Consider the following 15787-nt stretch of genomic DNA (forward strand, 5'->3'; position numbering starts at 1 on the left):
GAGAATTTTACCTCAGACTGAGCTTTTACCCAGTCTCCAATCGATTCCATCTGTGACTGTAGGCCACTCTCAGTTGACAACACGAGAAATAATTGCTATGTGTAAGGCAGCTAAAACAGTGAAGAGACAGTTTTCTATGTAACAGACATCACAATCAATCAACTTCTATCTTGACTTAATGCATCAGATCAACAGTCAGGAACATTATCAGAGGATGGAGTTAATTGTGCGGGCTCGGACCAATTTATAAACATCAAATCAACTAGCAAATTAAACTGCCAAAATGACCTTTTACAGGAAAATACGACTGGGACTGATAAGAAAAGCTACAATCTGCTGTTAGACTTTTGACATATTCCTCTGATAATGTTCAGTGTACTCAAATGACAAGCTTTTATTTTGAGTGCTTGTTTGCAATGCTTACATGGTCCTCTGATGATCAAAAATGGGCATGACGAAATAGCCGAACAGTCAGACATACAACCAACCAGCAATCAGTATTCCTCTCCCCTGCTACAGTATGGCTTTAAGTTGTGAGTTTTTGCATCCAAATAAAGGTAGATTTTCATGAATCTGTGTTGCTGTTTCTCTTAATCTCAATCACACAAACACAAGTCCATTTAAACCATAGCACCAAGCTATTTACTATGGTTCTAAATAAACAAATATTAAGCTTGTAATAAGATTTTTTGTTGCCCAAAGCTATGATGGCTTTGTGTCGAGCTGAGAAATGTGACACATTTGCCTGCAGAAATATTCTCCCTTGCATCACAAAGTGCAGTTAAATATTCGTACCACTAGGTGTCAGTGTATGCAATATGAATACACAAACTCCAGTAGATTGTGCACCCTGCATTTGTCTGCTCATTCAGTAACACATATAGCTGGCAGAGCAACAGAACAAAGGCTTTCAATCAAACAAAAGACAATTTATGATACTGAATTCCAACACCCAGCACCCGCTTATTACAACTGCCTTACTCAATGGTTAGTACCAATGTGACACTGCAGATAAAGCTATTTACATTGATGTAAACAGAGACTAAAAAGTAATAGATCTTTGCAAAAATATTATTGATCTAGTTCTCTTAAAGCCCCCCCTTACTTTCCTGTTATTTTGTATGTTAGAAATGAATTTGTTTTAGTACAGAGACATATGTAAACCCCTACATAACATCACCCAATTGTCATCTAAGGAGAGCTCTAATCAGCACCTGTGTGGGTGTGCAGAGCCTTTAAAATCAAAATTGTAAATGTTTAATTGTAAAATACATGGGCGAACCGCAATCTTTGGATGAACATATACTGCAACATTACTATAAAAAAATTATTTTAATTTGCTTGAGAAAACAGCTTATTGTGATGATGTTCGTTTTTTTCATAATGGTTCATTGCTATGGCAGCACAGTGACTGCGTCTCCTTTAAAAAGCCGAACTGGCCCTTTAATCCGAGGATAAGAACATTGACGTCATCCAGCCCCTGAGCCGCCTGCGCTGATTGGCTCCTGGTGACGTCAACCTCATATTTTCCTTTTTTTCCCTCTCCCAACTGAACCATGACCTCATCGCTTTAGTTCAAGAAAGTGCTAAAGTGCACCTCCGTAACTACACCCCCCTCCTCCTCCCCAACACACACACTAACTGTTTTAGCTTAACCTAGCCTAGCAAATCTAATCTACCCGTCCACTGGTCAGTTAAACAGCTTAAGGAGCGGTTTGTTGCTGCATGCTGTCACCGCGCTTTCATGTCTCGTTTGTTCCTGGCGCTGTCACCCTCTGTCAGCTGCACCGTCCACCGCCACACAGACAGGTAAACACAGGCCAGCCCCATGAAGACACCGCGACTGTCCCCTCACACATGGAGTCCAGTTGAATAACAAACTGGAGCCGCGTGGAGCCCGAGGTGAGTGTTTGTGTATTTTTATCAGCAGGAATGAGACGTAGTGTGTTGCTACCCACAGAGCTAGCTTACGTTAGCAGCGGTGGCTCGCTATCTGTGCTCGTGCACCCCGCTGCTGCTGCGAGTCTGTCAGCGCGCACTCCCCCCTTTATGTGCGCGCCTGTTTTATTATGGGAATTAAACCCGTCCAAACTAAAGTTATCGATTATTTTATTCTGACAAACATTTCCTCGACCATTTGAAGGTAGGTAGAAAACGTGTTTTTATAAAATTTCAGTTTCATTTACTGCAGTGCTGTGTGCAATCATCTGTCGATCAGTGGAGTGGTTCATTTTCGCATGCGGACATATCCACGCGTCATAACAACACAAGGCAGGTTTCCCACTCAGTGAACCTTTCAATAAACGTGTTTAACATGACTTTGTGCTAATAATGCAACGTTTGCAAAGGCAATGGGCGCTGTCTGCATTGTGTTCTATTCTTATTTATAATCTAGGTCGGTTTATTATAGTGCGCTACGGTCAATCACCCTCCATCATTTTTATTAACGTTACAAACAGGCCACAATGTTCCATCTATTTCTTTGTGCCCCACCTCTTCATTGGTCACAATATGAGGTTTTGGACTTTTTTCACTATTTTTAGGCCATAAAGTGTATTTTATATCGTGTAGTCTCGTTATTATGCATCAGTATCCATGTCGTAATTATTGTTTTGGTGGACCGCAGGGTAGTCCCAGCTTGTTATATGAACCCACAATCTGCATCAGTCTACTGGGAGAGTATTGATTAAAGTGCAGGCTTTATACCTGAATCTTTGTTTACAGTATTATGATGCCTCTGCTCCACAAGGGCTCCAACCAGGAATTGATTTTCCCAAATTACATGATCACTGTAACAGCACTTCTCGTGTTACACTATTTTTTTCATTTATGCCATTTCTGTTTTACACACTCCAGGCCTGTCACTCTACTGACCCTATTTGAGACTTACCCATTTATTATTTACAACCAGCTGCTCTATTTTAGTGCTATCAACCACATAGTTGCCCTTTAATAAACAAGTGTTTTGAGATAAATAAATAACATAAATCCAATCGGATATCTGGATTATAGTTACATTTGAGTCACTGCACTGAAGTAGAGCTTAAACAATACATGCATTGTATATTCTATTAAAAAGATCTGCAACATTTTTGATAATCAATTCATTGTCCTTTTTTATATAAAATAACCAAACATTAGCTCCAGTTTTAACTTCTTTCAGAAAATAAAAACAAAGCACTTTGGGTCTGAAGAAATTGACACTCACTACTTTATCAGATTTTATAGAACAAGTCATCAATCAACTGGTGAAGAAAACAGAATATGTATAACTAAAATATATATTTTTGTTGCATCTCTATACTTAGATTTATTTTTATTTTTATTTCAAAGTAAAACGACCTAATTTGTCATAGAAAATGTTACTGTCAGGAAATAGGTTAGAAATACTCTTATCTAGTTATGTTTAAACTAATCCAGCAGTGTTGTGAAGGCATATATCAAACCCAAACATGATCTTTAATTCTTGTCACTAAATCATTCTCTATAAACTGGTTGCACTATATAATAATCCTTCAGCGGCCGTATGCAGACATTGTTGGCTTTTACTTGCTCTTGTTGTAGTCACATGCTCCGATGATGTCATTGTTTGTGGTCTAAACAAACAACTCATGTCTCTCATTGTATGAAAGGAACAGCTTAGGCTGCGGCCCCAGGTGACGTTATGCAGGGAGTTAATGAATAACCGGGATGCTATTACATCAGCGTTGGTTGCCCTCCAGTTGGTCTCTTTGTGTTTGCCTCTCTGATGTCTGATATGGCATTATTGAGCCATCACCATGCTGAGCTCATGGTTTTGTAAGGCCTATGGTTTATTCATTTTATGGTGATAAAGTCACTTCCCTAAGTTTGTTTTATGGTCCTATTACAACGATTCTTTATTTCATTATCACTCTTTTGTTATCAGCTGTAAAGAGAGTAACCGTAAAGTCTGTTGATGATTAGTCACACCGTCTTATAATAGGAAGAGTATTGCATCTGTTTTTTAGGCAAATGAGAATAGGTTATACTTGCATCCCACTTTTTTCGGTGGTGTGTGTAATCTCTATAAACTAACTTGCTTTTGATGATGCACAACGGGACATTGCAGTAGTTTTGTGGAATTGTCTGCTTTCAGCCTGACATGCAGTCAGACAGCTAAAGTTTTGAGAAGGTCTTTTATAAGTATGTACTCAGCATTGTCAGATTTTACTGTATCCCTTTTTGTATCCTCATCCAGCATCAGCACCAGTAGCATCCCATCACCATCACCCTCCCCGTGCCCCCTGCTCACTCTAACAGGGCTGTTTCTATGGCAACAACAGAATCTGCTCGGGGCCTGAACACACCGTCTCCGTCTCTCTCTCTCTCTCTCTCTCTCTCTCTCTCTCTCTCTCTCTCTCTCTCTCTCTCTCTCCTCTCGGCTTGTTTTCCTCTGATCCAGCCAGAGCCTCAAAGCAAGCTCCTGGCTGCTGACTATTTTAATTCGAGGAGCTCGTTTGTTTTCACTCTTTATTGTTGCTGATAGGTGGAAGAAAGATTGTTTTGCAAAGGGGGCGGGTTGTTGTTATGCTGAGTAAGCATACTGAGGTTCTTACTCCCTCCCTCTCTATATGATACCTAATTTCACCTTTCCATATTCTGATAATGTCTTGTCTCTATCCCTCTGTTTCATTCAGTATTATGTATACTTTATCTCCCATCATGTCCACACAAACAGGGTGAGAGGGGGGTTACCGTAGCATGATTATTTGTTGGCGTATAAAGCTGCAGAGTCTCTCCCTCGGACTACCACCACCACACATGTAAACCTGCACACTCCTCCCCTACCCATTCCCTGCACAAGAAAGAAAGAGAGTGATAGAGGAGGAAGGAGGGATTCAGAGAGAAAAAGTGAGAGGCTGGGCGGGTGGTGGGAGAGAACGGTCGCCATTAGACATATGCAGCGTCAGATGTAGTGCTCAGCAGCAGGGAACAGAAACACAGAGAGAAAGACTCACACCTCTGGAAGCTGTGTTGTTAGCTGCTTTGCTAAAGGGCTCCACGCCATATAAGGTATGATATAACAGGTGATGGGGCAGGTCGTAATGTTGCATGCAGGGGCTTTTTGTGGCGGAGGAGCGCCGGTGCTGCAGCAGGGCTAATGTTTCTGCAGAATGGCTGCTGGGGTGCACAATGTGGGGAAATGTCACTATGTGTAGTTGAAGAAATGTGCAAAAATCTGCATGACACAAAGACAGATTATATCAGATAAACTAGATGTATTTTCTATTTATCTGTGTTGCTTTCTTAAAAAACAATATAAGAGTACTGCATGGTATACCTTCAGTCGTCATCTACTGACTTTACTATCCTATATTTCATTTAACCAAGCAGTGTCTTTTATGACTTGAATTGTGTCTGCACAGCCATGCCTTTACTATAGCTACTTTCCGATGCAGCAGCAGTCTGGCTGTGTTTAGAGTGCAGACAGTTGCTACTGTCTATCTCCATGTCCTCCCATGTTCCTGCTGCTAGTCTTGCATCAGGAAGGTTGCCAAGCAGCATGTGCACATCTATGTTCAGGTTTGGCAGCCTGTAGGGGACATAGTATGGGTGAATAACAAATATTTGTTATTGTACACCATACCTCATAGCAATGTTTTCAATATAAAGGTTTATTAGTTTTAGCCATTTGTCTTTCCTTTCTATTTTTGTTGCTCCTCTTTTCCCTGTATGTGTCTCTCCCTGTTATCAGAGGTGTCTTTCTTTTCATCTCACTCCTCCCTGCTACATCTATAGAATTGTCCCCTCCCTTACCTTGAGATGGCTGAGTTGCTAGGCTGGAAAGATCCTCATTGAATAACATCCTTTGCTACCCCCACCCTCTCCTCTCTCTCCTCCTCTCTCCATGGCAGTGGTGGTGTCAGAACAGAGGTGAAAAGTCTCAGAGCTACTTGGACGTTAGTTTCTTCACATCTCCTTTCTTTCAGTCTCTGTTTCCCGCCCACCTTCTAACCTTTGCACCACTGTTCTGCTTCAAAAAGACCGGTTTTTGTTTTGTTTTGTTTTTTGGACATCCCCCCAGTAAGTTCTTCTCTTATGAAACTATGTGTTGCTGATATGATTGATTTCATAGTGTTCAATCACGCCAACACTTTAGGAGCCTACTTTATCTCACTTTCTGTTTCCACACCATCCCATCACACTCTCCCTTTTCAACCGAGGTTTAAACCTCCATTTAGGCTTTGGGGTAAATGAGAGGAGGCCCATTCATTTTTGATGACACCATGTGCCTGTAGATGAATAAAACAACACGACTGCATTCACATCCTTACCTTCACCTGTTGAACGACAATGTGGTTGACCAAAGAAACGAGCCTTATCCTACACAGGTTTTTCTCTTTGGGTTTTTTGTCATTTTCGTGTGTGTGTGTGGTGAATATATGAGTGCGGTGGTGAGCATGAGCAGGGAAAAATGATTACCAGTGATAGATTGGAGGAGGCAGTTCATCAAGTTTGTGGACGGCTCTCTGTAACACACACGTACTGTACACACACCCACACTCACAAACACATTCACACGCACACACATACACAGGATGTCACACAGGCTGTTTGCCTGTGTCCAGACCTGCTCTCTGAATTCCCCTGGCTTAATTTATCTCACGCCCTCAGTTTCCTGTTTCATGGGCTACCAAGAGACCCTCGATCAACAACAACCACACTTATGCAGACACACACACACACACACACACACACACACACACACACACACACACACACACACACACACACACACACACACACACACACACACACACGCCTTTTATCGTCTATCTTAAGTCCTTGGCTTTGTATTTGGATGCGTGATATTCCTTCAGATCTCAGGACTGATAAATCCCAGCGGATTATCCAGTCGGCTTTTAAGCCTTGAAATAACTTTTATATTCATGTTTGGCATTGTGGCTATTTTAATACTCAAGGTGCTCAAATGCTGACAGTAAAAGATGATACATATGTATAAAAATACAATGAGCACCTGACTGTGGCTGGGAAATTAATGCGCAATAAATCCCGACATTGCTTGTCAAACTGGCATGGGTGGAGTAAAGCTCAAAAGGAGAGGCGATCATGCTCATGCTGTCTGATCATCTGCTGCCTTGCCATCAGGAAATAAGCAATTGAATGCCATGCTTCCTTACACCAGTGTGATTTCTTTTTTTTTAAATCCTTTTTTCTCTTCTTCTCTCTTTGTCTCCTCTTTCTTCAGGCACCATGGATCTGTCAGCACCTGCTCCGGTGGTAGCCCTCCTCCACTGACCTCACCTCCTCGACCCCATCTCTCCCTCCACCTTCCCTCTCTCTCATCGACCCCTCTTCCTCCACGCCCAATCCCTTGCTCTCCTGTGTCTGTGACCCAGGGTGACTGCTACATCATGGCAGGAGAGAAAGGGCCGACTAAGCGGAGTGCCATGGACATCAAGCGCCTGGCGAGCCTCATCCAGAGAGGAACGGGGCGTTTGCTGGTGATTGACAGCAGGACATTTTCTGAGTACAATGCATCGCACGTGCAAGGCGCGGTCAATGTCTGCTGCTCCAAGCTGGTGAAGAGGCGACTGCAGCAGGACAAGGTGTCTGTGACTGAGCTGCTGCAACCAAACGGCAAAGTGAAGGTGAGGTGAAGCTCAGCAGAGCAGACAGTGGGTGCTTTTGTGTGGAAGGATGTGATGCCAGTGACCACACTTTCCTTTTAGTTTTAAGGCTGGATTGCGTTACTTTTGTGTTTGCACGAATGAAACAACCAATATATTTGGAGAGGTTAACAGCATTTATACCAATCTCAAGCAACTGACTGCAGGTTGTAGCATTATATTGACCATACACACATGAGATCCTCCTATCTAACTTTTCAACTGAATGCCTATCCTAACATGTTGTACTGTTTCTTAAAAGGTTTAGCATTAGTCCATTACTTTTATGATTTAATTTCCATATCTTAAGTGCTTGGTCTGTTCCTTAAGCACAGACCAACAAAACCCAAATTCTAAATATTCAACTTTAAAATACATGGGCACTAGTAGACTTTGGGGATTGACAAAATATCCTGTGACATACAAAGCAAAAAGAATAAGCAGAATTAGCACAAGAAGCCATTAAAGGAATACAGCATGGACTGTGCAAAATATTTCCGTCGTTGTTTTAAAGGGACATTAAAACGAAGGGAAGCTGAAGTGAGCAAGACATCGCTTCGTGACATCTGCACGGGTTTGTCAGAACATTTCCAACAGCTTTGCCCATGTACCACGGTGGCTCTAGATTGGCCTCCTGTGCTAGTCCAAGCCTGCACCACATCAGTGGGTGCTATATTTGGCGGGTAGGCAGGCGTACTGTAGGTTTGTTGCTTATCAGTGGCCCTGAAATCGGATCCTCTTGTTTTCCATGACTTCTCCTCTGAATATGACAGCCTTTTTTCCATGGCCTGTCCACCCGTGGCATGCTGACTTCTGTATTTTTAGTCGCCGTGTGAAACTGAAGGAACTCTAAGAGGGGAAACCTAAGCGGGAGGGGTAAAAGGTTGTGTGTTTTATTTGTGGGATGTGTTTCGTGCCCTCATGTACAGTAGTAAACATGTGCATACATCTCCCAAAATCTTTGGCAGGATCTAGCAAACCCATGAACAAAGCTGTGGAGGTGGTGGACGAGAGTCCTTCTTCCTTGCTGCACTCACTGTCCAAATTGTATTTTTAGGTATCCATTTCACTTTTAAAGCACGCTACACCCGCAGCAATAAAATGCTGATTCATGGAAGCCAATGACAGATAGCAGGTGATTGAAATGTTTTTCTTAGGTGTGACACATCGGGTTTGTTTGTTGTTTTACTTCCTGGTTGCCAGGAATCTGACCTGTACTGCAGCCCAGTCTGCAGAACCTACTTATCAGTGTGATTTATGATCTGCTCCCATTTTATGCCCTTTAAATACTGTATCAGTTCTTAAGCGGTCGTGAGAGAACTGACTCTTTATTTCCATTTTGTGCACAGAAACACACCCCACCAAATGGTAAATAATTACAGATGATTGCTTTAGATTATTGCTTATATTGTTGTTGGGTTACAGTTCACACCTGTAGGTGACTGACACTCCTTGTGGTCAGATGATAAAATGTAGGAGAACTGTGGATCATTGTTGCTTTCTAACGTCAAACTGCTTTGGGTTCAGTTAATAGCGTCTGTATAATTGCAACATTGGCTGAGAGTCCCCGTGCGCCTGCTGTTTCTCACCGGCTCTCTGTTATACCAATTAGTTTTAATTCAGCTTTATTGCGAGGGCTTCTGGCAGTCAATCACACAAGCGGTTCTTCTAACTCAAAATGTACCTCTATTAACTCGACAGGGATCTTGCGTAACCCCTCTTGTATGAGTGCATTCTGCCAGCCTGAGACACATGCAAAGATGCTGCAAGGCCTGAAGGCCACACAGGAGTTCCTACCTCCTAGAAAGGGTGACTCATCCCGACCAAGAGATCCAGATTCTCCCAGATAATGGTTTTATTTTGGATGCTTATGATGCATGACCTACTGTTGTAGTCAGAGAAAAATAACAAAAGTAAAGCTGGAGAGCTGTGAAGTGTGAGATGTTCTTTTTGTGTGTGTTTCTAAACTTTCTATGCTGAGTCTATTGGGTCTGTCTCTGTGTTGGGCCCTGTGGTTGGCAGGTCTCACACTGTGGCTCCCCATTGAGCTGTGCTTCCTACTCATTTCTCTCACTTTCAGTCTCATGACAGCTCCGTCAGTCTGTCCGTCTCCAACAACCGTAGCCCGTAGCCTCCCACCCGGATCCTGCTTCATTATCATTTATTCCTTTTTCCTCCCTATCTCGTGTTGCCCCATGGCTGGTTTGTTATTATCCATTCCCCACCCCCAGTAAAGAGGATAAGGCTTGCGATTAATGCTAGGCTGGATAAAGCTGGAACTAGCCGTGTGAGAGAGGAGGGCCCGACGGACCCAGACTCTTTTGTTATTGGTTAAGCATGACATCATCTCTTTTGTGCGGCCACTGGCAGGCCGCGAGCTGGGCACGTGCAGACGGGCTGTGCGGTGTTAAAGCTGGCTCCTAGCTAACCCCATACACACACACACACACCATCCTCTCTACCCCCCACATGGCTCTGAGCATCGCCAGGAGCCGCCAAGACAGCAAAGGACACCATTGTGGCTCTTTGTTGGTGAAGTGAATGCAGGAAGCGGGAGAGCAGCACTGAGGGTATTCATGGTTGGGCTGCAGCCTCCTCCTCCTCGCTGGCTGCTTCCCGCCTCACATCCCATTGAGCACTAATAGCCTGCATCCCCCAAGGCGCTGCACTCACCCTCTTTCATAGGAGCTCCCAACGCTTCAGTTAACTGAGCTGAATGAACATCCATGACCAGTGTAGCAGCAATCAAAATGGTGTCCGCTTTATTCTCCCATTCACATCCCATCCCTTCATAACCTCTTTATTAAAGCTCCATCTTAATGTAGGGCACAGAGAGCTGGACACTGCAGGTTAGGTGGTGGTGGACCTCTGCTGGGAGAGGGACGGCACAGGCTTAGTCTGGAGCGGGGCTTCCTCCTCGTTCTGACAGGCGGCTGGTTTCTTGGCTTAAGCCCGGCTAATCACTGCTGCTGTGACGGGGACAGCCGGCCAGGCAGGCCTGACAGATGGACCAGAGGTTTTCACTGCCAGCAGCCAGCATGGAGAAGCACCCTGTATGTAGACATACAGTAGAGGCCAGGCCTCTGAGCAGAGACAGACTTTACTATTCCAAGCTGTCACATGCTGGACTGCCATAAATAATTATGATTGCAAAGAGGTTTCAAGTCTTAGTTTTGTATTTTGTGTTGGGGAAAACACAAATAGAGCCTTACGTTTGGCTGTGATTCAGCAGTTTTTAACTTTAAAATCTGCTGGATCTGCAAGCTGAAGGGGGCTTGTGGTACCAGACACATATGACCTATCCACTATCAAATGTAATTATTCTTTTGTCATTGTCCTTTTTTGTGCTTGTGCTAACAACATCTTATACCAATGAGTTCCACGCATTATGGTTTTAGATGTATGAATTTTTGTCAAATCAAAAATAATACTGGAATCATGACTGGAAAGGAAAATTGGATATGTGAATTGTTATTTTATAATTGTAAGCTGACCCTTTTTCCATTGATTTAAAGAAATAATAATACATGTTATGTATTGAGTTCTATGGCACTCAAAGACACTCTACAGGGTAACATTAATCAATGTTGATTAGTCAATTAAACGTTGTAGATTAAAACATTTAGTCATTGATTCAACAAGCGTAGCAACAAAAGTTAACAAACAATCATTTTAGAGAAGCTTAATTTACAGAGAAAAACATTCAGCTTCAGGCTCTTTAATGTTTCGATTTATGTGTTTCTTTTTTTCTAAAATGGTAAAGTGTATACCTTTGATTAATGTACTGCTTGTTGGATAAAACAAATCATTTAAACCAAACACTAGCCAAAGAAGTTGTGAAACGTGGAGTTCTAGAGTATATTATTTTGCTTAAGGTTATACAATTAAAGATAAATGGAAATAACTATTATTATTAAATTATAAAAATGATTGTAAGTTGCAGCCATACTCTTTAGTTCAGCAGTTGTATCATCCCACTTAAAGAGTATCTGCTCTCCTGTTTACAGTATGTCCCACCTGTAATTACAAGCATGTCTGCTAGTGTTGTGATGCCAACATATTAGTCATAATAATGAACAGTGGCCCAATTATGGTTGTTAAGGGTGAGCAGTAAAGAGAGCCATGCAGTCGCTATGTGATCATGTCTGTGATCTTAATTGGTAAGATTGGCTGGGTCCTCTGGTGCGAAGCACAGGGGAAGACTGCACGTGACTAATGCATCTATGCAATGGAGTAGATCCCCATCAATTCCAATCATGACGCACCATGTAGTGTTTATCTTCCTATGAAGGCTGTACTGGTACGAGAAGGGGCGAGTATTTCTTAGATTGTGTACAAATAAACCGGTCTGTTATTTTAAGTGTCACACACACCGTCTTTGGAATAAAAACAGTGTACAGCTCTCATAATACTGTTGTTCCGGACACAGACGTTTCCAGTAACTGTGGTGCAGTGTTTCAAATGAAGGAACAAACATGTGTCATCTGTCTTGACAGCAGCAGCAGCAGCAGAATTGGGAACTTTTTTCAATGACTCAGTGTGTGGATTGTTTCCCTCATTACCCGAAGGGCAAACTCAGGGAATTTTTTGTATGTTTCATTCATGTTTTCCCTTTTGGCCAAGTTCAAACAAAGACGCTGTAGCCAGCAGCGGTTTTTCTCCAAAGCCGGATATGTCATGTGTTTGCTTTCATGAGGTCATGGCATGAATCATTGTTTGCTTTAAAGATCCTCCTGTTTGACATAGACACACACTCACACACTGTATGTAGTTTAAACAGAAGCGACTGCACCACAAAGAAGGAGTAACATTTCAACGTTAGGAAGGACTTTTCATTCCATGGATGAAAATGAAAGACGGAGGGAATGATTCCTAGATCATTTGTGGATATGAAATGTGGTTTTCATTGTACGCAAATTAGTGACGTGGACATGGTATAACTGGATCAACTGTGTGTGTGTGTGTGTGTGTGTGTGTGTGTGTGTGTGTGTGTGTGTGTGTGTGTGTGTGTGTGTGTGTGTGTGTGTGTGTGTGTGTGTGTGTGTGTGTGTGTGTGTGTGTGTGTGTGTGTGTGTGTGTGTGTGTGTGTGTGTGTGTGTGTGTGTGTGTGTGTGTGTGTGTGTGTGTGACCATATGAGGTGAGCAAATCTCTGAAATGATCAGTGATGATCTCCAACTGAACATGGGAAGAGGCAACAGGGTTTTCAACACCCTGCCACATCTTTACTTCCTTGTGTGAAAGACACACTGTTTATTTGAGCACTTCCCACTGACCTAACCCTTATCCTCTCGGGCCAGGATCCCTTCAGTTTATCTTTCAGAAGCTGACTTATCCTTAGAGATCTCCTTCTCTCCAAAACAAACAGTGGAATAAAACCAGATACTCGTACTAAACACCAACATAAACCTGCTGCCTTGACCCATAACTTCCTTCTCCTTGGAACTTATAAGGATACAAGTACAGAACATATTTAACACACATCACACCTACACAAGCATACATGGAAGTGGCAGCTGCCAGTGCCAGTCAATGACATCATCTGGCCCGGGGGGGTATCTTTACAGCACAGAGTGGTATATGTCACACCGTGTGTGGCGGAGTCTCTAACTGACAGTTCAACTGCTAGCAGAGGTCACTGGCTTTTGCAGCAGTTCCTCTATAAGAGTCATGTACTGTATGTACGATCAGGTGCTGTATGTTTTGGGAATGTCCAACCCTTTAACCAGTCTGTGACCACTTTGACACAAAACACTCTGCAGAAATGTGCCTACAAATCAATCAATACTAAGCTGATTAAAGAGCGATGTGTACAGCCCCTTCTGTGTCCACTCTTTGGCTCCAAACAGCTCAATAGTGTCAGCTAGGGCTAAAACACAGTTAGCTGAAGGGAGCTCATACTGCAGTAGACTTGTTTTCTGTGGGACATCCCAGAGAGGAGGCACTGAGAGGACCCTGACTGTGCTTCAGGAATGTGGGGGCATTTTTAGACTGTTTGTGCTGATGTTGTGTCACAGGCCGGTTCACACACAAACACACACACTGTCCCGCTCAGCAGCGACCTTGTCACTGGTCAGTTGCATTGCTGAGGTCAGGGGAAACCATGTTTCACTTTCTTACACAAGCACTTACTGTAGGCCGGGCTGTGTTTCCACAATTCCAAAGATAACTTTTGTTGCTACCCGTCACCCATGTTTCTAGTGTGTGTGAGCAGCCTGTTTTTACAGGGGATCATTGACAGGAAGGCCAAGCCTTGACTTGCAGCCTTCTGTCGGACCTTGTTTCTCTTCCACTCCTTTTATATCTGATTACACAGGGTCAGTTAGAAACATTCAGAAACGTCTGTCCCTCTTGCCCAACACATTTTCTCTGTCTCCTTTACAACCCCATTATATTTTGTATCTTTCTTAAAGCTCCGTCTCTTTCTTCGCTGGCAATTCAATCGTTCTTGCTGTTTCCCCCTGCATATGAGGAACATAACCTTCTCCCCTGTGACCAATCCTTGTTTCTTTCCTGCTGTGATGCCATCTTTCAGATCCTTTATAAAAAGCTTGGGTGCTGCAGGATTGTAGCATTTGGTCTGCCGGTGCCACCTTCTGTCCCTCTTCTGCACCCTAATCCCTCTCTTCACTTCTGATCGCCCTCCTGACTCAAATTTCCCTCGGATCAACTAATCATTCCCCCATCTTTCCTCATATCCTCCTGGTATTCCCCCCACTCTGTTTCCATGGCCCCTTCCTTTTCCTCCTCTCTGCCAGTGGCATTCCTTGTTTACCTGCAGTGTGCCTGCGTCAGAGTGCCTGGGCCAGCACAGTAGTAGTAGCAGAGCTGTGGCACTGCAGAGGTATGATATGTACTACTGCTGCAGTCTGACAGCCAGCCCGCACTCCCTCGGGTCGTTGACCTCTAACACTGCAGCAAACTCTATGCATATCACGTACTGAGCTGGAGGTGTGGCTTTAGCCTATTATCTGGGGCAGAATGTACAGTATAGCCGATATAATAATATTTGTAATCTCATTCAACAAAAATAGTCACAGGAAACACTTTGAAATTGGATAAGTGGAGGTGCAATTTCATTCTCTTAGCCAAAACATTACATTCATTCTCCATGTTTAGTATGGACTGTTTTTTAGCAGATGAATTGAGCATGTTATCTGTCTTTAAATGTTATCCTCTCCAGTTAAATACAAAGACTGCTCTTTATAATGCCCAAGAACCTCAGGAGAGTGCAAATGAGCAATTTAAGATAGTAAGTATGTCTCCATATTGAGGAAACACTTACTATATACAATATACTAAGTACATAACTGTTTTCCAGACAGCACACACACACACACACACACACACACACACACGCACACGCACACATACTTTCCGTACAATACACTGCACCACAAGTTATGAACTATTTAAGCCGGGATCACACACTGCTTGTTTTTGCCCTTGAGGTGACATTTTTGGCAGGCCTGTTGTGGGTACATGTGTTTGCACTGTTCACGTATGTTTACTTTAAGGTCTATAATCCTTCCTTATAGAGATCAGGCTCCCAAATTAGATCTGATCCCATTAGGATTATTTGCCAAAATGACCCAGGGCTACTAAAGTCGGAGGGTGTAAAAGATGTAAAGAAATGGAGGCATGAAGGTAACATGTCAGACTTAAGAGACGATGCTACAGATCATGTTTTTCATGCCTTTACGTCAGGGTTGCTGCTGCAGGCGGAGTGAAGCTGGCTTTTCTGGACCAGAGCAACTTGTATCCAGGCTGCATGCTGACCTTGTCCTGTCTAAATCACCTGCATGGCTGTCTGCCCAGGTGCTGTGCCACAGCTGCTCAGTAAGCAGAAACATAATCAGGCTCACTCTATGCACACTGTGTCGCTGTGTACATTCAGCTTTCATCACTAGTGTGCCTTTCAGAGCACATAGAGCAGGGAGAGGATGTGTGGCACTGCTAAGGGAAAGTGCAGTTTAGCCTTGACGCTAGTAGTCTTTCAATAGCATATTTAAAATAAGGATGGTGCAGTGTATGATAAGGTAAACAAAGAAATGAAGTGGGTTGTCCTGTGTGTGTCCCCGCTATCTTCTGCTTCTCCTCAACCGCCTGCCTATTATTTCTATTTCTTACTTATTTT

General features: G+C 43.1%; 1 protein-coding gene across 3 annotated transcripts in view; it reads left to right on the forward strand.

Annotated features, from left to right (window-relative positions):
• The first annotated feature begins 1578 nt into the window (after positions 1–1578).
• Positions 1579–15787, forward strand: part of dusp8a (dual specificity phosphatase 8a) — a 42377-nt gene continuing 28168 nt past the window's right edge. The window contains exons 1-2 of one of the 3 annotated variants that reach the window (XM_079683263.1): positions 1579–1902; positions 7232–7634. In XM_079683263.1, the coding sequence (XP_079539389.1) occupies positions 7398–7634 (237 nt within the window). In that variant the 5' untranslated portion in view covers positions 1579–1902; positions 7232–7397. Of the gene's footprint in view, positions 1903–2126; positions 2144–4883; positions 5035–7231; positions 7635–15787 lie in introns of those variants that run through there. The other 2 variants (XM_079683265.1, XM_079683264.1) reach the window with 2 other exon arrangements.

Source organism: Notothenia rossii (genome assembly GCF_949606895.1).
Source record: "Notothenia rossii genome assembly, chromosome: 5".
Classification (NCBI taxonomy): Eukaryota; Metazoa; Chordata; class Actinopteri; order Perciformes; family Nototheniidae; genus Notothenia; species Notothenia rossii.